General features: G+C 46.9%; 1 protein-coding gene across 6 annotated transcripts in view; it reads right to left on the reverse strand.

Moving 5' to 3' along the window:
• Positions 1-21,091, reverse strand: part of B3GNTL1 (UDP-GlcNAc:betaGal beta-1,3-N-acetylglucosaminyltransferase like 1) — a 995,378-nt gene that overhangs the window by 721,687 nt on the left and 252,600 nt on the right. For all 6 annotated transcript variants that reach the window (XM_063961006.1, XM_063961011.1, XM_063961009.1 and 3 more), the window contains one exon: positions 16,045-16,110. In XM_063961006.1, the coding sequence (XP_063817076.1) occupies positions 16,045-16,110 (66 nt within the window). The remainder of the gene's footprint in view (positions 1-16,044; positions 16,111-21,091) is intronic.

Consider the following 21,091-nt stretch of genomic DNA (forward strand, 5'->3'; position numbering starts at 1 on the left):
AGTACAGCTATGCCAAGAATGGATTAGGGAAAGGTTTGGGGAAGGACTACACTGTGACCCATGCATATAGAGAGTTTCTTTACACACATGAGCTTTAAATATGGATAAGAGCACATGAACACTATGGGGGATATCCAATTATCCCCGGTAAAACACTGGGTCCGAAAAACGGCCGAAAACTTAAGTTTTTCTGACTTTTTTCCGATGTTTCACCAATTTTTCTTTTATTATTGTTTTTAACAGGTTATGCAGATTGATCACCTGTAAAAAAAAATAAAAAAAATAAACCCGTTTCCCCCGAAAACACACAGGTTCAGCGAAACCTGTGTGTTTTCGTGTGAAAATAGGATTTTAATACCTACTGGTAAATCCTTTTCTCTTAGTCCGTAGAGGATGCTGGGGACTCCAAAAGGACCATGGGGTATAGACGGGATACGCAGGAGACATGGGCACTTTAAAACTTTAAATGGGCGTGAACTGGCTCCTCCCTTTATGCCCCTCCTCCAGACCTCAGTTATAGGAACTGTGCCCAGGGAGACGGACATTTTGATGAAAGGATTTTTGTTAACCAAGGGTGAGACACATACTAGATCACACCACAACACACCGTACAACATGGCATTCAACTAACCAGTTAACAGCATGAACCAAAAAAATCAGCAACAGGCTGATTGAACCAAAACACAACCTTTGTGTAACAAAAGCAATAACTAATAACAAGTACTGCAGGAAGAGTCCGCACTGGGACGGGCGCCCAGCATCCTCTACGGACTAAGAGAAAAGGATTTACCGGTAGGTATTAAAATCCTATTTTCTCCTTCGTCCTAGAGGATGCTGGGGACTCCAAAAGGACCATGAGGTCTAAAGCAAAGCTCCAGACCGGGCGGGAGAGTGCGGATGACTCTGCAGCACCGATTGAGCAAACATGAGGTCCTCATCAGCCAGGGTATCAAACTTGTAGAACTTAGCAAAAGTGTTTGAACCCGACCAAGTAGCTGCTCGGCAAAGTTGTAACGCCGAGACACCCCGGGCAGCCGCCCAAGACGAGCCCACCTTCCTAGTGGAATGGGCTTTCACCGATTTCGGTAATGGCAAACCAGTCGCAGAATGAGCATGCTGAATCGTATTACAAATCCAGCGTGCAATAGTCTGTTTAGAAGCAGGAGCCCCAATCTTGTTGGAAGCATACAGGACAAACAGCGCCTCAGTTTTCCCTGATACGAGCCGTTCTGGCTACCTAAATTTTCAAAGCTCTGACCACATCGAGAGACTTTGAATCCCCCAAGGCTTCAGAGGCCACCGGAACGACAATAGGTTGGTTTATGCGAAATGAAGAAACCACCAAATTCGGGAGGAATTGTTGACGAGTCCTCAACTCCGCTCTATCCTCATGGAAAACCAAATAGGGGCTTTTATGAGACAAAGACGCCAATTCCGACACCCGCCTCGCGGACGCGAAGGCCAAAAGCATGACCACTTTTCCAAGTGAGAAATTTCAACTCAACTTTTGTCAAGGTTCAAACCAATGTGACGTAAGGAACTGCAACACCACGTTAAGGTCCCATAGTGCCACTGGGGGCACAAATGGAGGCTGGATGTGCAGCACGCACTTCACGAAAGTCTGCACTTCTGGAAGCGAGGCCAATTCCCTTTGAAAGAAAATTGATAAGGCCGAAATCTGCACTTTAATAGCCTCCACACCAGCTTGCAAAAAATGGAGAAACCGACCCAGCTGAAATTCTTCCGTAGGAGCCTTCTTGGATTCGCACCAAGACACATACTTTCTCCAAATATGGTGGTAATGCTTCGCAGTTACCTCCTTTCTAGCTTTCAGTAGAGTGGGGATGACCTCTCCGGGAATACCCTTTCGAGCTAAGATTTGGCTTTCAACCGTCATGCCGTCAAACGCAACCGCGGTAAGTCCTGGAACACGCACGGCCCCTGCTGTAACAGATCCTCTCTTAGAGGAAGAGGTCAGGGATCTCCTATGAGTAATTCCTGAAGATCCGGATATCAGGCCCTCCGTGGCCAATCTGGAACAACGAGTATCGCCTGAACTCCCGTTCTTCTTCTGATCCTTATCACCTTTGGGATGAGTGGAAGTGCAGGGAACACATAGACCGACTGAAACACCCATGGTGTCACTAGTGCGTCCACTGCTATCGCTTGAGTATCCCTTGACCTGGAACAATACGTCTGAAGCTTCTTGTTGAGGCGAGACACCATCATTTCTATTTGAGGAAGTCCCCAACGACTCGTCACTTCTGCAAAGACCTCTTGATGAAGACCCCCACTCTCCTGGATGGAGATTGTGTCTGCTGAGGAAGTCTGCTTCCCAGTTTTCCACGCCTGGAATGAAGACCGCTGACAGAGCGCTTGCATGTTTTTCCGCCCAGCGAAGAATCCTTGTGGCCTCTGCCATTGCCGCTTGGCTTCTTGTTCCGCCATGGCGGTTTATGTGCGCCACCGCTGTTATGTTGTCCGACTGAATCAGGACGGGTAGGCCGGGAAGCAGATGTTCCGCTTGTACAAGGCCGTTGTAAATGGCCCTTAATTCCAGAATGTTTATGTGTAGACAAGTTTCTTGGCTTGACCATTTTCCCTGGAAATTTCCCCCCTGTGTGACCGCTCCCCAACCTCAGAGACTCGCATCCGTGGTCACCAGGATCCAATCTTGGATCCCGAACCTGAGACCCTCTAGGAGGTGAGAACTTTGGAGCCACCACAGGAGAGAAATCCTGGCCCTGGGAGATAGGGATATCTTCCGGTGCAAGTGTAGATGGGACCCGGACCACTTGTCCAACACGTCCCACTGAAAAACTCTGGCATGAAACCTGCCAAACGGGGTGGCCTCGTAAGCCGCCAACATCTTCCCCAGCACTCGAGTGCATTGATGAATCGACACTCTTGCCGGTTTCAGAATTCCCTTCCAACGGAAGAAAAATTCTCTGTAGTTCCGTGTCCAGAATCATGCCCAAGAACGACAGCCGTGTTGTCAGAATCAACCGTGACTTTGGCAAATTTAGGAGCCAGCCATGTTGTTGCAGAACTGTCAGGGAGAGCGCAACGTTTTTTAACAACTGCTACTTTGATCTCGCCTTTATCAGGAGATCGTCCAAGTATGGGATAATTGTGACCCCTTGCTTGCGCAGGAGCACCATCATTTCTGCCATTACTTTGGTGAAAATCCTCTGGGCCCTGGAAAGACCAAACGGCAACGTCTGAAACTGGTAATGACAATCCTGAACAGCGAACCTCAGGTACGCCTGATGAGGAGGATATATGGGGACATGCAGGTAAGCATCCTTATGTTGACTGACACCATAAAATCCCCCCCTTCCAGACTGGATATCACTGCTCTGAGAGATTACATCTTGAATTTGAACCTTTTTTTAAAAACAGATTGAGGGATTTTAAGTTCAGAATCGGTCTGACCGAGCCATCCGGCTTCGGGACCACGAACAGGCTTGAATAAAACCCTTCCCCGCGTTGTGACGGGGGTACCACGACAATGACTTGCTGCTGACACAGCTTTTGTATTGCAACACACACTATTTCCCTTTCCGGAAGAGAAGCTGGCAAGGCCGATTTGAAAAATCGGTGTGGGGGCACGTCTTGAAACTCCAGTTTGTATCCTTGGGCCACAATCTCTAGCAGACAAGGATCCAGGCCCGAGTGAACCCAAACCTAACTGAAGAGCTGAAGACGCGCCCCAGCGTCATGCGGTGGACTTAGCAGAAGCCGGGGAGGACTTCTGCTCCTGGGAGCTTGCCACAGCCGGCGACCTTTTTCCACTCCCCTTGCCTCTAGCAGCAAGGAAGGAGGACCCTCGTCCTTTCTTGAATTTATTAGACCGAAAGGACTGCATCTGATAGTGAGGCGTTTTCTTTTGCTGTGTAGGGACATAAGGCAGAAATGAAGACTTACCCGCGGTAGCTGTAGAAACCAAGTCCGCGAGGCCTTCACCAAACAAAACTCCACCTTTATAGGGCAGAGCCACCATAGCCTTTTTAGAATCAGCATCACCATTCCATTGATGAGTCCACAACGCCCTCCTAGCCGAGATAGCCATGGCATTGGCCCTTGATCCCAAGAGGCCAATATCTCTCGCAGCCTCCCTTAGATAGACTGCAGCGTCCTTGATATGACCCAAAAGCACGCTATCACTATCCAGGGTGTCTATGTCAGATGACAAGTTATCTGTCCATTTATCAATCGCGCTACTCACCCATGTCGATGCTACGGCCGGCCTGAGCAGCGTACTTTAAACATACAGACCCTTGTCTCAGGGACAGCGGGGTCCTCAGTGATATGTAACACCTCCTTTATTGCCACAATCATGTACTGAATGCTCTTAGCCAGCTTGGGATTCAACTTGGCATCATTATAGTCGACACTGGAGTCCGAATCCGTGTCGGTATCTGTATCGGCTATCTGGTTAAACGTACGTTTCTGTGACCCTGAAGTCTGAGTTTGTGACAAAACATCTCCCATGGATTGTCTCCATGCTTGGTTCTGAGACTCCGATTTGTCTAATCTCTTATGCAACAAAGCTACACTTGCATTCAAAACATTCCACATATCTACCCAATCAGCAGTCGGCGGTGCAGACGGAGTCACTCCCACATTCTGTTCTACCCCCGCACCAGCCTCCTCCTGGGAAGAGCATCCAGCCTCAGACATGTCGACACATGAGTACCGACACCCACAATCACACTGGGCTATAGGGGACAGACCCACAGTAAGGCCCTTCAGAGAGACAGAAAGGGAGTTTGCCAGCTCACACCCAGCGCCTCACCCGGTCTAAAGGAATTTACAAAACCCCAGACCTAGCAGCGCTTTTATATGTAAATAAATACAACACCAAATATGCTGTGCCCCCCCCCGCTTTTGCACCCTGTTACTTGAGACAGAAGTGAAGGGCCAGGACCAGCGTCTCTGCAGCTTGCTGTGAAGAGAAAATGGCGCTGATTAGAGCTGGAGGACGAAGCCCCGCCCCCTACATGGCGCGCTTGTGTCCCGCTATTATTTATTCTGGCGGGGGTCTGTATACAGTGCCTATGCACTGTATACTGTCTTGCCAGTTCCCAAAATGAGGTTTAATTGCTGCCCAGGGCGCCCCCCCTGCGCCCTGCACCCATATAGTGCCGTTAGTGTGTGGGAGCAATGGCGCGCTGCGCGGTACCTCCGAAGATCAGAAGTCTTCTTGCTTCGGCTACTCACCCGGCTTCTCTCTTCAGGCTCTGTGAGGGGGACGGCGGCGCGGCTCCGGGAACGAGCAGCTAGGCGCACCAAGTGATCGGACCCTCTGGAGCTAATGGTGTCCAGTAGCCTAAGAAGCAGAGCCTTTAAACTCACAGAAGTAGGTCTGCTTCTCTCCCCTCAGTCCCTCAAAGCAGTGCTCCCTGAAAATAATAAACCTAACAAAAGTATTTTCTAGAGAAACTATGTAGAGCTCCCCTAGTGTGTGTCCAGTCTCTCTGCGCACAGAATCTAACTGAGGTCTGGAGGAGGGGCATAGAGGGAGGAGCCAGTTCACGCCCATTTAAAGTCTTAAAGTGCCCATGTCTCCTGCGGATCCCGTCTATACCCCACGGTCCTTTTGGAGTCCCCAGGATCCTCTAGGACGAAGGAGAAATAGCTGTTTCCGGGAACTCCGCTTTGCCTGCCAGAGGCAGGTGAAACAAAATCCCTGATAAGCTGCGGCACGCACCGGCTTATCGGGGCTAATTAGCTACCCCCCGGCGGGACAATTAGCCCCGGTAAATTACCGGGGCTAATTGGATATCCCCATAACATGTTATCCATGCAATGTGTATTTATCAATTCTAGCAATCGCGTCAATATGGCGCCGCTACACAATGGTATGATCACCAGCACTGAAAAGCAAGGCAAGACCACGGTCATGCAATACACTGCCAACTGTGTCACATGTCCACATTTTGTAAGCACTAGTCTTCTCTCAAGGGGCCAGCCACAGTAACACAAAGTAAATACAATAGTCAGCATTTAAAAAAAGGTAGACAGACAGTACTGGAGACGGTAGATTTTGCTACCAATTATCAGTAGGCGTTCCTACAGATAGTGTCCTCTCACTACCTGGCCTACAGGGAGATATTGTTAGGTCCATCCTAGACATGAACCAGGGCCCCTCCGCCAGAATATTATGCAATGGGTTCCTCTCCTCCCAATTTTCCATGGCACTAGACAGTGCTACCAGCTTCCCCCTATCATGTTTGTGCTTGCTATTTAGCCGCTGACCATCTCGACCAGGAATTGTTCTGCTTTTCATGGGATTACGGTTAATGGATCTCTGTCTCCTGGAGAACCCACATACTGCAACAGCATTTCCCAGAATTCAGAAAATCCAACTTTATCTCCTTCATAGAGTCTTTTGGACTATCATACGGTTTCAGTGGTTTCAGACAACTGTCTACTGATTCCTATCCTAAGTATGGAGCCTCTGCGGCTGACTTCTGGCATTTGCTCTGGTCTTGCATTCATGTCTCCTCATGCTGGTCCCAACTTGTGAATGTGCGAGTAGGACTGGAATTAGATTACCATTATATAACCCTAGTCTCTGGATTTTTGTATGGTGCTTGGCTGACTCACTAAATTCCTCCCTGCAGCTGTATAACAATAATATTTTATGCTAGCTATCTGATGGATTGGTTTGCATACTCCTCCGTTTCCATCTGGCTCGGCTGGTTAATGCTACTATCTCTTATTGGCTGCCAGGAAGTGTGCTGAGAGACGACTCAGGGAGATGATGGTGTGGCTGAGAGATGACTCGGGGAGATGATGGTGTGGCTGAGAGATGCAGACGGGAGATTATGGTGTGGCTGAGACGCAAGGAGGAGATGATGGTGTGGCTGAGAGATGCAGGAAATGATGGTGTGGCTGAGAGACGCAGAGGGCAGGAGGTGACATAAGTCTGGGTGAACCTCTGTTGTATTGATGATGACATTGATTATATTCCTACATAAACAGGTATATTCTGGACCATGTGATATCCTACATGAATAGTGAAAACCAACTGAAGATGCTATCTGCCCGGGAAGGATACATTTCTTCAGAGGTTTCCCCCGTTGTGAGAAACCACCATGTAGGTAAGGTGCATATGGAATGGAAAGGAATGCCAATAGGTGGTGCTAGACACGCCCGACAGGCATTGCTAAACACGCCCCTCTGACAGTTCACCCCCTAATAAAATGTGCTGTGCACCCCTATAGTTATGCTAACTCCAATGGTGGCACTTCTGTATCTCTGCTCCCAGGACTTCCCTAAGCATAATAGATATGTCCTAGGTCACATCTTAATGGCTACTTGTTGTAATATATGATTGGTCACAGGACTCTATAACTAGTGTAATCAAGACGTAGCAGCTCAAGTGTAATCTGGATCAAATATTACTGGGCTTGTCTGACAAGATGAGGTACCAGTTATACCAAACATCAAGTGCTGACAATTGGGAAAGCTGATCAAGTTCTCCTGACTTAACATAAATAAGTGTGTGTATATAAAAGAGTTATCTGTATGCTAAAGGAAAAGAACGACACAATTAGAACTCGCCCAAGTGAACATAGCTGCGGGCTACTGTACATATGTTTTCAGGTTTATCTCTGCCCACTTTAGGATGACAGAAGAGTGCACTGCAGATGGGATGTAGTTACAATGCCACCGGACAGAATCACGACGGCTGAAATACTGACGTGGGAATATTGACCGGTGGCATAATTCAGACATCAAAATACCGTTGGAGATCGGGATTCCAGCATCAAAAAACAGACGCCTGGAATTCCGAACGAGGGGGGAAAATAAGATTTTATTTGCCGGTAAATCTATTTCTCGTAGTCCGTAGTGGATGCTGGGGACTCGGTAAGGACCATGGGGAATAGACGGGCTCCGCAGGAGACATGGGCACTTTAAGAAAGAATTTGGATTCTGGTGTGCTCTGGCTCCTCCCTCTATGTCCCTCCTCCAGACCTCAGTTAAAGAAACTGTGCCCGGAAGAGCTGACAGTACAAGGAAAGGATTTTGGGAATCCAGGGTAAGACTCATACCAGCCACTCCAATCACACCGTATAACTTGTGATAACTTTACCCAGTTAACAGTATGAACAATAACAGAGCATCAGATAAACCCTGATGCAACTATAACATAACCCTTATTTTAGCAATAACTATATACAAGCATTGCAAAAGAAGTCCGCACTTGGGACGGGCGCCCAGCATCCACTACGGACTACGAGAAATAGATTTACCGGTAAGTAAAATCTTATTTTCTCTAACGTCCTAGTGGATGCTGGGGACTCCGTAAGGACCATGGGGATTATACCAAAGCTCCCAAACGGGCGGGAGAGTGCGGATGACTCTGCAGCACCGATTGAGCAAACGATAGGTCCTCCTCAGTCAGGGTATCAAACTTGTAGAACCTTGCAAACGTGTTTGAACCTGACCAAGTAGCAGCTCGGCATAGTTGTAATGCCGAGACCCCTCGGGCAGCCGCCCAAGAAGAGCCCACCTTCCTTGTGGAATGGGCTTTCACTGATTTTGGCTGCGGTAATCCAGCCACAGAATGAGCCTGCTGAATCGTGTTACAGATACAGCGAGCAATAGTCTGCTTTGAAGCAGGAGCACCAAGCTTGTTAGATGCATACAGGATAAACAGTGACTCCGTTTTCCTGACTTTAGCCGTTCTGGCTACATAAATTTTCAAAGCCCTGACTACATCTAGTAACTCGGAATCCTCCAAGTCACGAGTAGCCACAGGCACCACAATAGGTTGGTTCATATGAAAGGATGAGACCACTTTTGGCAGAAATTGTGGACGTGTCCTCAATTCCGCTCTATCCATATGGAAAACCAGATATGGGCTTTTATGAGACAAAGCCGCTAATTCTGACACGCGCTTAGCCGAAGTCAAGGCTAATAGCATGACCACCTTCCACGTGAGATATTTCAACTCCACTGTTTTAAGTGGTTCAAACCAGTGTGATTTCAGGAAACTTAACACCACGTTAAGATCCCAAGGTGCCACTGGAGGCACAAAAGGAGGCTGAATATGCAGCACTCCTTTCACAAACGTCTAAACTTCTGGCAGAGAAGCCAACTCCTTTTGAAAGAAAATGGAAAGGGACGAAATCTGGACCTTAATCCACTCCTGACTGAAGGAAGTGAAGGAAACGGCCCAGCTGAAACTCCTCCGAAGGAGCATTGCTGGCCTCACACCAAGAAACATATTTTCGCCATATCCGGTGATAATGTTTAGCTGTTATGTCCTTCCTAGCCTTTATCAGCGTAGGAATGACCTCCTCCGGAATACCCTTTTCTGCTAGGATCCAGCGTTCAACCGCCATGCCGTCATACGTAGCCGCGGTAAGTCTTGGAAGAGACAGGGTCCCTGTTGCAACAGGTCCTGTCTTAGAGGAAGAGGCCACGGATCCTCTGTGAGCAATTCTTGCAGATCTGGATACCAAGTCCTTCGTGGCCAATCTGGAACAATGAGAATTGTTCTTACTCCTTTTTTTCTTATTATCCTCAGTACCTTGGGTATGAGAGGAAGAGGAGGAAATACATAGACCGATTGGAACACCCACGGTGTCACCAGGGCATCTACAGCTATCGCCTGAGGGTCCCTTGACCTGGCGCAATAGCTCTGTAGCTTTTTGTTGAGGCGTGACGCCATCATGTCTATCTGTGGTAGTTCCCACTGACTTGTAATCTGTGTGAAGACTTCTTGATGAAGTCCCCACTTTCCCGGGTGGAGGTCGTGTCTGCTGAGGAAGTCTGCTTCCCAGTTGTCCACTCCCGGGATGAACACTGCTGACAGTGCGCTTACGTGATTCTCCGCCCAGCGAAGAATCCTGGTGGCTTCCGCCATCACCACTCTGCTCCTTGTGCAGCCTTGGCGGTTTACATGAGCCACTGCGGTTATGTTGTCTGACTGAAACAGAACCGGTTGGTCGTGAAGTAGGGACTCCGCTTGACGTAGGGCGTTGTATATGGCCCTTAGTTCCAGGATGTTGATGTGAAGGCAAGTCTCCTGACTTGACCACAGGCCTTGGAAATTTCTTCCCTGTGTGACTGCCCCCCACCCTCGAAGGCTTGCATCTGTGGTCACCAGGACCCAGTCCTGAATACCGAATCTGCGGCCCTCTAGGAGGTGAGCACTCTGCAGCCACCACAGGAGAGACACCCTGGCCCTGGGGTATAGGGTGATTAACCGATGCATCTGAAGATGTGATCCGGACCATTTGTCCAGGAGATCCAATTGAAAGGTCCTCGTATGATGCCACCATCTTTCCCAGGACTCGTGTGCAGTGATGCACCGACACCTTTTTTAGTTTTAACAGGTCTCTGACCAGTGTCATGAGTTCCTGAGCCTTCTCCATCGGGAGATAAACCTTCCTCTGGTCTGTGTCCAGAATCATGCCCAGGAAAGGCAGACGAGTCGTAGGAACCAACTGCGACTTTGGAATATTTAGAATCCAGCCGTGCTGTCCTAACACTTCCAGAGAGCGTGCTACGCTGATCAGTAACTGCTCTCTTGACCTCGCTTTTATGAGGAGATCGTCCAAGTATGGGATAATTGTGACCGCTTGCTTCCGCAGGAGTACCATCATTTCTGCCATCACCTTGGTAAATATTCTCGGTGCCGCGGAGAGACCAAACGGCAACGTCTGAAATTGGTAATGACAATCCTGTACCACAAATCTGAGGTACGCCTGATGAGGTGGATAAATGGGGACATGAAGGTATGCATCCTTTATGTCCAGAGACACCATAAAATCCCCCTCTTCCAGGCTTGCAATGACCGCTCTGAGCGATTCCCTCTTGAACTTGAACCTTTTCAGGTATATGTTCAGGGATTTTAAATTCAATATGGGTCTGACCGAACCGTCCGGTTTCGGTACTACAAACATGGTCGAATAATAACCCTTTCCTTGTTGAAGGAGGGGAACTTTGACCACCACCTGTTGAAGATACAATTTGTGAATTGCAGCTAACACTATTTTCCTCTCTAAAGGGGAAGCTGGCAGGGCCGATTTGAGGTAACGGTGAGGGGGCATCTCTTCGAATTCCAGCTTGTATCCCTGAGACACAATTTCTATTGCCCAGGGATCCAACTGGGAGTGAACCCACTTGTGGCTGAAGTTTCGGAGACGCGCCCCCACCGGGCCTAGCTCCGCCTGTGGAGCCCCAGCGTCATGCGGTGGATTTAGTGGAAGCCGGGGAGGACTTCTGTTCTTGGGAACTAGCTGCGTTGTGCAGCTTCCTTCCTCTGCCCCCGCCTCTGGCAGGAAAGGACACACCTCGGACTTTCTTGCCTCTTTGTGATCGAAAGGACTGCATTTGGTAATACGGTGCTTTCTTAGGTTGTGAGGAAACATATGGCAAAAAATTTGACTTTCCAGCAGTAGCTGTGGAGACCAGGTCCGAGAGACCCTCCCCAAACAATTCCTCACCCTTGTAAGATAAAACCTCCATGTGCCTTTTTGAGTCGGCATCACCTGTCCATTGCCGAGTCCACAGGACCCTTCTGGCAGAAATCGACATTGAATTTATTCTAGAGCCCAGTAGGCTAATGTCTCTTTAAGCATCTCTCATATATAGGACAGCGTCTTTTATATGCCCCGGGGTCATTAATATAGTATCCTTGTCTAAGGTATCAATTTCCTTAGACAAGGTGTCAGTCCATGCTGCTACAGCACTACATACCCATGCCGACGCTATCGCTGGCCTGAGTAAGGTACCCGAATGTGTATAAATGAACTTCAGGGTACCCTCCTGCTTTCTATCCGCAGCATCTTTGAGGGTGGCCGTATCCTGTGACGGCAGGGCTACCCTCTTGGATAAGCGTGTTAAAGCTTTGTCCACCCTAGTGACGGATTCCCAGCGTAACCTGTCTGTTGGCGGGAAAGGATACGCCATAAGCATCCGTTTGGAAATCTGCAGTTTTTTATCTGGAGATTCCAAAGCCTTTTCACATAACTCATTTAGCTCATGTGAAGGGGGAAAGGTCACCTCTTGCCTTTTTTCCCCGTACATATGAACCCTCTTGTCAGGGACTGGGGTTTCCTCTGTGATGTGCAACACATCCTTAATTGCTATAATCATGTAACGGATGGCTTTAGCCAATTTAGGCTGTAACTTTGCATCATCGTAATCGACACTGGAGTCAGAATCCATGTCGGTATCTCTGTCAACAATTTGGGATAGTGGGCGCTTCTGAGACCCTGACGGCCTCTGCGACATAGGATCAGGCACGGGTTGAGACCCTGACTGTCCTGAGGCTTCTGCTTTGTGTAACCTTTTATGTAAGGAATTAACATTATCATTTAAAACCTTCCACAGATCCATCCAATCAGGTGTCGGCGCCGTCGGCGGAGACACCATATTCATTTGCTCCCGCTCTGTTTCCACATAGCCTTCCTCGTCAAACATGTCGACACAAGCATACCGACACACCACATACACAGGGGATGCTTTTTTTGAAGACAGTTCCCCCACAAGGCCCTTTGGAGAGACAGAGAGAGAGTATGCCAGCACACACCCCAGCGCTATATAACCCTGGAAACACACAGTAACTTAGTGTTAACCCAGTAGCCACTGTAATAATGATTTTTGAGCCTAATTATGTGCCCCCCCTCTCTTTTTCACCCTCTTCTACCGTGTATCTGCAGGGGAGAGCCTGGGGAGCTTCCTCTCAGCGGAGCTGTAGAGAAAAAATGGCGCTGGTGAGTGCTGAGGAAGAAGCCTCGCCCCCTCAGCGGCGGGCTTCTGTCCCGCGTTTTTGTACAATATTATGGCGGGGGCTCATACATATATTCAGTGCCCAACTGTATATATGTCCACTTTTTGCCAAGAGGTCCTAATTGCTGCCCCCCCCCCCCCCTGCACCCTACAGTGACCGGAGTATGTGGGTGTAGCGTGGGAGCAATGGCGCACAGCTGCAGTGCTGTGCGCTACCTCAGTGAAGACTGGAGTCTTCTGCGGCCGATTTCGAAGTCTTCTTGCTTCTTTCACCCGGCTTCTGTCTTCTGGCTCTGCGAGGGGGACGGCGGCGCGGCTCCGCGATCGGACGACAAAGGGTGAGATCCTGTGTACGATCCCTCTGGAGCTAATGGTGTCCAGTAGCCTAAGAAGCAGGACCTATCTGCAGAGAGTAGGGCTGCTTCTCTCCCCTCAGTCCCACGATGCAGGGAGTCTGTTGCCAGCAGAGCTCCCTGAAAATAAAAAACCTAACAAAATACTTTCTTATAGCAAGCTCAGGAGAGCTCACTGAACAGCACCCAGCTCGTCCGGGCACAGATTCAAACTGAGGTCTGTAGGAGGGACATAGAGGGAGGAGCCAGAGCACACCAGAATCCAAATTCTTTCTTAAAGTGCCCATGTCTCCTGCGGAGCCCGTCTATTCCCCATGGTCCTTACGGAGTCCCCAGCATCCACTAGGACGTTAGAGAAATTAGGTTTAGGAATTAGAGGGGGGGTTAGGGTGCAGGGGCGGGAAGAGGATGGTTAGGTACCAGAGAGGGGGTTTAGGGTTAGGCACTTACAGGTGGAGGTTAGGGTCAGGCACCAAGTGGGGTGGGTTAGGTTTAGGCAGTGGGGAAGGGAGGGTTAAGGTTAGGCACCCACAAAGGAGAGTTAGGGTAGGGGGCAAGGGAGGAGGTTAAGGTACTTTTTAGAGGGCTGTCTGTATTCTGACCGTCGGCATCCCGTCCATCGGTATAGCACACTGAATCCCTGCAGATGATGATGTGCAGCAAAAGCAAATCACGCATGCAGACAAGAGTGGGCAGAAAACAAAGATGTGTAAAACTGGGGATGCTGGTAAATACGCACATTTATTTCCATGCATACAACGTGGAAGCATCTACAGCAGAGTTGTTCTCAACTCTACATAATCTCCAAAACAGTCACAATAAAAAGGCAGCAAAGGAGCGTGACTGATTCTGTACTGGGAAATACTTTATTCTAGCTTGTAATTTCATCATTTATTTACGCATGCAGGGGGCCCAGATGTTGGATATGAGCACAACTGTAGCCCATTAAACGGAGGATGATGTTGCAGAGTTAGTAAATCTTAGGGAAACCGTAAACTGTTAGCAAGGGAGCAATGGAACAGGTGCGAGCAGTTCCCCGCTGATCCAACCAAGAGCTGCAGTTTCCATATAACTCACATCTGAGAAGCATTTTCTACCGCACCTGTGTTTGTACACATACATAGATTATATAGTAAACTAGAATCATATATATATGGGGAAATTAAGTCAGAATTCTGTACAGAAGATTAAGCATCACAAATTATGGGCTCCCATTTTTCATACAATGAAGGCGGAATAATATTAATGAGAACACAGCTAAGTCTTATCTCTCCTGCTTACCCTCTATTGTCATAATGAATTTATACTTTTCCTATATACCAGACAATGCTTTGCATATAGATGACACCAATGCACAGAGATGCCTGCAAAATGCACAGATATATATATGCCCTCCAGGGCACAGAGACAACCAGATAACTTCTCCACCCCATTCTACCAGTCACTGCCATTCCCCACTTAATGTATCCTGCCCAAGCTATGTTTCCTCTTCCACCGGCAACCTGTTATCACAGAAACGCTTACATTGCTTACTTGCCTACTTTAACTGCAAGGTCTAAAGGACAATTGCAGGGGCGTTGCAACAAGATTTGCATCATCACTGTCCTGCCCTTGTTGTAAAATGCCACAATTCAGGGGACAAGGTCATGCTGACATGAAGTGCATCGCTTCGCCCACATCACTGGGGATAGTTGAAAGGATCCGAAGGTTGGGGTCCAAAAAGGAGGCATCTCACCGCTGCATCATTATGCACCCCACCAGTCAGTGGTTCAGAAAGAAGGATGCTGGATATTGGCAATGTAGCACAAAATTAAAAATGGTACCCAAAGCCCCTTATGCATCTAGAGCCTGTCACATGTGCATCTGTGATCCCTGTATAATAATTATTTATTTTAAAACTATTTGATCAAGTAAATATTTTTGCTTGTAAGGTGCTAGGGCAACAAGAAATACCTTAAAAGTAACATCTACTGAGGAACGCAAGCAAATTCTGAATCACAATGTAGTTTCTGCCACCCGATTATTGCTAGCGATTGAAATAATTTTAAAAAATGTGCACTATGTGCTTCTGAATGACCCTTGTAAAGTAAATTCAAAAATAACTTGGCCTTTATCTGTCTACTTAGTTCAACCAGTACTTATTATCTTTGCTCTTTGAAGAATGTTGTGAGGTATTTATGTGTTTGGTGCCAGCCAATAGAGAGGCAGTTTCCACACTTCACCTTGCTGGTCCTGGTGGAATGGAATGCTGAATGTCAGATCACAGAGGCAGAGTCTGCAGGTTGCCAATCACTTTATACTGTGCTGCACCAAAGGCCAGTTATCAACTTAAAAAGGCCACTACACACTAGCATAGAAACAGGTATATTTCTGTATTTCTGACTAAAAAAAATTGTGAAAGAGTACCATATAGTGAAATCTGCAACTAACATTCAACTAGAAATACATGCTGGGACTTGCAGTTCCACTCGTTGTTTTCCCTTTGCTTAAGATAGTATTGGTAGGCAATGTGTGCCTCCCGCTACTCTATAGGTCATATTTCACAAAGCATTAGCTATGTCCAAATATTTTAGATTACATTTTAATGAAACAAAGGTTACTTAAATGTAAGGTCTGCTAATCACACTCACCATAAATCTCATTCACTCTAAAAAAAAAAAAAAAATGGCCCACCTTTACTCTTTCTTGAATCTCAGTAACATAAATATGAGCTATGCTGGCTGTTGTGATAACAGTCCAATAATAAAAAGAATGTTGTCACCAAATCCCACCCAGAAACAGAAGTTCTACAGGGGCATACAACTGATCACAGAATGACTTTCACAGGTTGATTTACTTCATCAACAACTTCACCGCTGAAATACATATACATGAATATACACATACTCATGAGAGTCAAAAACAGCGCAGTATAAAAGGGCCATGGAGTACTCACACTCCGTGGTCGATGATGTGCAGCCTCATACTGTAGTCTGATTCGCTGTGGCATCATGATGTCATCCTGCAAACAAATCATATATTTAGTTTGGGGGTGGGGGGGGGTGTACTCTAAATATATGTATATATGTGGCTGTAGTTGTGCATTGTATACTAGATCAGTTATAAGGATGACATGATGTACATTACGAAGTATAAAAGGCTAATTAGAGAAGGTATAACATTTTAATAAATACAAATATACCAGCAGTAAATGTATGTCAACTTCATTTCTTTACTAATCACACATCAACAATAACTTAATTCTTAGATTTCCTAAAAACGAAGATCCGTACTCCATAAAATATAATTTCCCTTCCCTGTACTATTTCAAAGCTTTGTCTCAATAGAGTTGTGCCCAGTACTGTACATATTCCAGATTACATTATGAAAAGTTTGAGGGGGGGGTGGGGAGGGGGATTCAATTGCAGTGTTTTTCCCGCAGCTACAGGGTTTTGTTATTCAATTAGAACACATAAAATGGGACACTGCTTTTTTTTTTCTCTCGCACCTCTAGAGCAAGTCTGATTTTTCCTAAAATCTTGATTTTTAGGAAAAATCACCAGGACTTGCTCTGGAACACTGGCGTCACCCCCTTACCCCAAGGACTAATTAAGGGTCTTCTGCATCCAACATCAGGAGCAGCTCCACTGAAGCAGCGGTGAGCATGTAGTCTGTATGAGTGTTTGCAAGTGTGTGAGTTACAGGTGCGTGCAAGTGTGTATGAGTGTGTATATGTGTGCGAGTGTTCCCTAGTGTGTGTGCCCCCCACAACTGCAGTATAATTCCAAAAGGAGCCGGCTGCTGGAAGAACTACATCTCCCAGCAGCCCTTGCGTCTCCCAGCACCCTGGAGCCTACCAGCAGCCCAACTCCCCAGTAACTAGATAGAGGGGAGACCACCAGATAGGTGATTATGTTTTTTTTTATTCCCATGTGTTGAAAACCCAGCGACCAATTTTTAAAAAAATGGATATCATGGGTATATTTTTCTACATAATTATATTCACAACTTCAAGCTTTCTTTATATTAGCTGTTAAATTATTTATTTTGTATATTCTCACAGATTAATATATCTTTATACATTCTCTCTCATGTAATAGCTTTTAAGGTCATGTTATTAACTTTTATTGCATATGATGCTTCAAAATGAAACCTATTTGTAGGAGAAAACTGGACAGGAAATCTGCTGGCACAGGCGGAAAAATAATCTGCCTCTATGACTATAACTTTATCTTCAGTCCTGATCAGATCCTTAAATGTTGGCAGATTTGTTAGCTTTCGGTATTTCACCTAAGACTGGTAAACAACGGTTGATTGAAAAGTTTATGGCATAAGGTACAATGAAATGTGCTAAACAGTTATTTTCACATAAAATTGAACTTTTTAGGATTACATAACAAATGTCAAATTAATAACTGTTGTTTTTCTTTTACAGACATTTGAAAAGGACAGGATGACAAATTAAGAAAAAAAAAAAATCTGCTACCTTGTCAAAGTGTTTACCACCCACAGAGGTCCATGAGCAAAATTGTTCTCTAATGGGCAGAACCATGGGGGTCATTCAGAGTTGTTCGCTCGTTGCCGATTTTCGCTATGCTGTTATTTGTTGCAAAATGCGCATGCGCTTAGTTATTTAACTAAAAACTCAGCAGTTTTGATGTGGATTCTGCGGCGCTTTTCAGTCGCACTGCTGATCGGTGAATGATTGACAGGAAAGGGGCGTTTCTGGGTGGTAACTGAGCGTTTTCTGGGAGTGTGCTAAAAAAAACACAGGCATGTCAGGGAAAAACGTGGGAGTGTCTGGAGAAACGGGGAAGTGGCTGGCCTAACGCAGGGCGTGTTTGTGACGTCAAACCAGGAACTAAACAGACTGAGCTGATCGCAATCTGTGAGTAGGTCTGGAGCTACTGAGAAACTGCAAAGAATTAATTATTAGCAGTTCTGCTAATCTTTCGTTCGCTATTCTGCAAAGCTAAGATACACTCCCAGAGGGCGGTGGCCTAGCGTGTGCAATGCTGCTAAAAGCAGCTAGCGAGCAAACAACTCGGAATGAGGGCCCATGTGCACTGCAGAGAGAGTTAGGTTTGGGTGGGTTATATTGTTTCTGTGCAGGGTAAATACTGGCTGTTTTATTTTTACACTGCAATTTAGATTTCAGTTTGAACACACCCCACCCAATTTTTTTTTAAATCGGTTTGTTATTTTCAGGAATACAAAACAGTTTACTTTAGATATGTAACTTTGTAATCTTGTAATTTTTTTATGCTCTATATTATTGTGTGTTAGTTGCTTGCTGAAATATTGAGTAATTTATGTGTCTTTTTTCCATTTGGCTGCTGATCTCAGGTGAAGGTATTTCTTATTCATCAGCCAGCTGATTCATGGTGGGTGTTCCCACAGTGATTTGGCAGACCGGAAATGTATCACAGGCAGTGACATCACAAGGGGGATGCGGGGGGTGACACAAAAATGCCGGCTCCTGCACAGTGACAGGAGCAGAGTGCTGCACTGTTATATTATGTGCAGCACTCGGCTCCTGTCACTGTGTAGGAGCCAGCAGTAGCGTGGCTCCATCTGTATGTTCATTTCTGTTGTTCATTAAATTTAATGTAATTGTACTTCACTACCATGCATCCCCTTTTTTATATTCTTGTGCAAATACTGTTGTTACATTGGGGATTGGAGAAAGATTAATCTACTAACATACATATTGGATTAACTCTGCACATGGTAATAAAAGGAGATTTATGGTAGACTGACCATTTTTAAATCTCTCTGCGAAGTACATTGGGTTCCACAGGGAAACATCAGGTGTAGAGTGGATCTTGATCAAGAGAGGCACCAACAGGCTAAAGCTTTAGGCTGTCCCAGGAGGCATTGTGGGGCCTCCTCTATAACCCCGCTTCCAAGCACTCACTGTGAGCTCAGTTTTGTTAACCAGTCCAATGTAGGAGCAGGCAAAAAAGAAGGCAGATGTAAGTAGCCACATATAACCACATTCTCACAACATGAGAAGGGACCAGCGGCTAATGCCATACAAACCCATAGAAGCTAGGTGCGTCAGGGTAGGCGCCCTGTGGAACCCAATGTACTTCGCAGAAAGAGATTTAACAATGGTAAGTCTACCATAAATCTCTTTTTCTGGACCAGGGTACATTGGTTTCCACAGGGAAACATCGGGTGATGTCCTAATCTAAAGCAGTTCCTCAAGGGAGGGGATGCACCTTAGCGGGTATGAGAACCCGGCGCCCAAAGGAAGCATCCTGGGAGGCGGAAGTATCAAAGGCATAGAACCCAATGAACGTGTTCACTGAGGACCACGTAACCGCCTTGCACGGACGCGCTAAGGTGGGCCGCTCGAGAAGATCCAACAGAGTAGAATGGGCAATAACAGCAGCAGGAACTGGGAGTCCAGCCTATGCTTAAGCTTGTGCATTCACCATTCTAATCCATCTGGCCAAGGATTGCTTATTCACAGGCCAGACACGTTTGTGAAAACCAAACCGTACAAAAAGGGAATCTGACCTCCAGATAGAGGTAGTCCTCTCCACGCATATACGGAGAGCCCGTATCACATCCAAAGACCGCACTTTGGAGGACAAACCAAAAGAGATGAAGGTCAGAACCACAATCTCTTGTTTTAGGTGAAAAGATGACACCACCTTAGGTAAAAAACCAGGGCGAGTTCTAAGAACAGCCCGGTCACAGTGAAATATCAGGAAGGATGGACGACAGGACAAAGTGCCTAGGTCTGACACCCTCCTAGCAGAGGCAAAAGCCAGTAGGAACAGGACCTTGACCGTGAGCCATTTTAGGTCCACTGACTCAAGAGGTTCAAATGGAGACTATTGCAGGGCATTCAGGACAACAGACAGATCCCATGGAGCCACAGGACATAGGGAGACTGAATCCGTAAAACATCCTGAGTGAAAGTATGAACGTCAGGAATAGACGCAATATTTCTCTGAAACCACACCAAGGCAGATATATGAACCTTAAGAGAGGCCAGACAAAAGCCGAAGTCCAGGCCTTGTTGCAGAAAAGCCAGAAGTCTGGAAGCTCTGAATTTGTATGCATCGTAATTCTTAGCAGCACACCAGGTGAAATAAGAATTCCAGACCCTGTAATATACCCGTGCAAATGCCGGTTTGCGGGCCTTTAGCATAGTTTGGATAACCGCCTATGAGAATCCATTGGCCCTTAGGAGTGATGCTTCAGGAGCCATGCCGTCAAAACCAGTCTGGCCAGGTTCGGGTAGACACAGGGGCCCTGAACGAGGAGGTTGGGGCGTTGAGGAAGTAGAAGAGGACGCTCTATCGATCGACCATGCAGGTCTGAGAACCAATGTCGTCTGGGCCACGCTGGAGCGGCTAGAAGTAGTATTCCTCCTTCTTGTTTGAACTTCCGTAGTACCCTGGGCAGAAGTGACACTGGAGGGAACACATAGGGCAGACGAAAGTTCCATGGAATTGCCAGTGCATCCACGAATGCTGCTTGAGGATCCCTGGTTCTTGATCCGAAGACCGGAACTTTGTGATTGTGTCGAGATGCCATCAGGTCTACTTCTGGTAGGCCCCATTTGTCCACTAGGATGAAGACTCCCCTCTCCAGCATGCACGTCCTATCGACTGAGGAAATCCGCTTCCCAGTTGAGGACTCCCAGAATGAACACTGCCGATAATGCTGGCAGATTGCGTTACGCCCAACAAAGGATTTTTGACACTTCTATCATTGCCATTCGGCTTCGAGTGCCTCCTTGATGGTTTATGTATGCCACCGTGTTGGCGCTGTCTGACTGTACTTGAACAGGCCTGTTCTTTAACAGAGGCAGGGCGAGAGACAAAGCATTGAACACTGCCCATAATTCCAGAATGTTTATCGGGGAGGAGTGATTCCTCCTGGTCCACCGACCCTGGAAAGAGTTTTTCTCCAACACCGCACCCCAGCCCTTCAGACTGGCATTCGTAGTCAGTAAGACCCAGTTGGGGATCCAGAAGGGACGG

Source organism: Pseudophryne corroboree, chromosome 3 (genome assembly GCF_028390025.1).
Source record: "Pseudophryne corroboree isolate aPseCor3 chromosome 3, aPseCor3.hap2, whole genome shotgun sequence".
In the NCBI taxonomy this organism is placed as follows: domain Eukaryota; kingdom Metazoa; phylum Chordata; class Amphibia; order Anura; family Myobatrachidae; genus Pseudophryne; species Pseudophryne corroboree.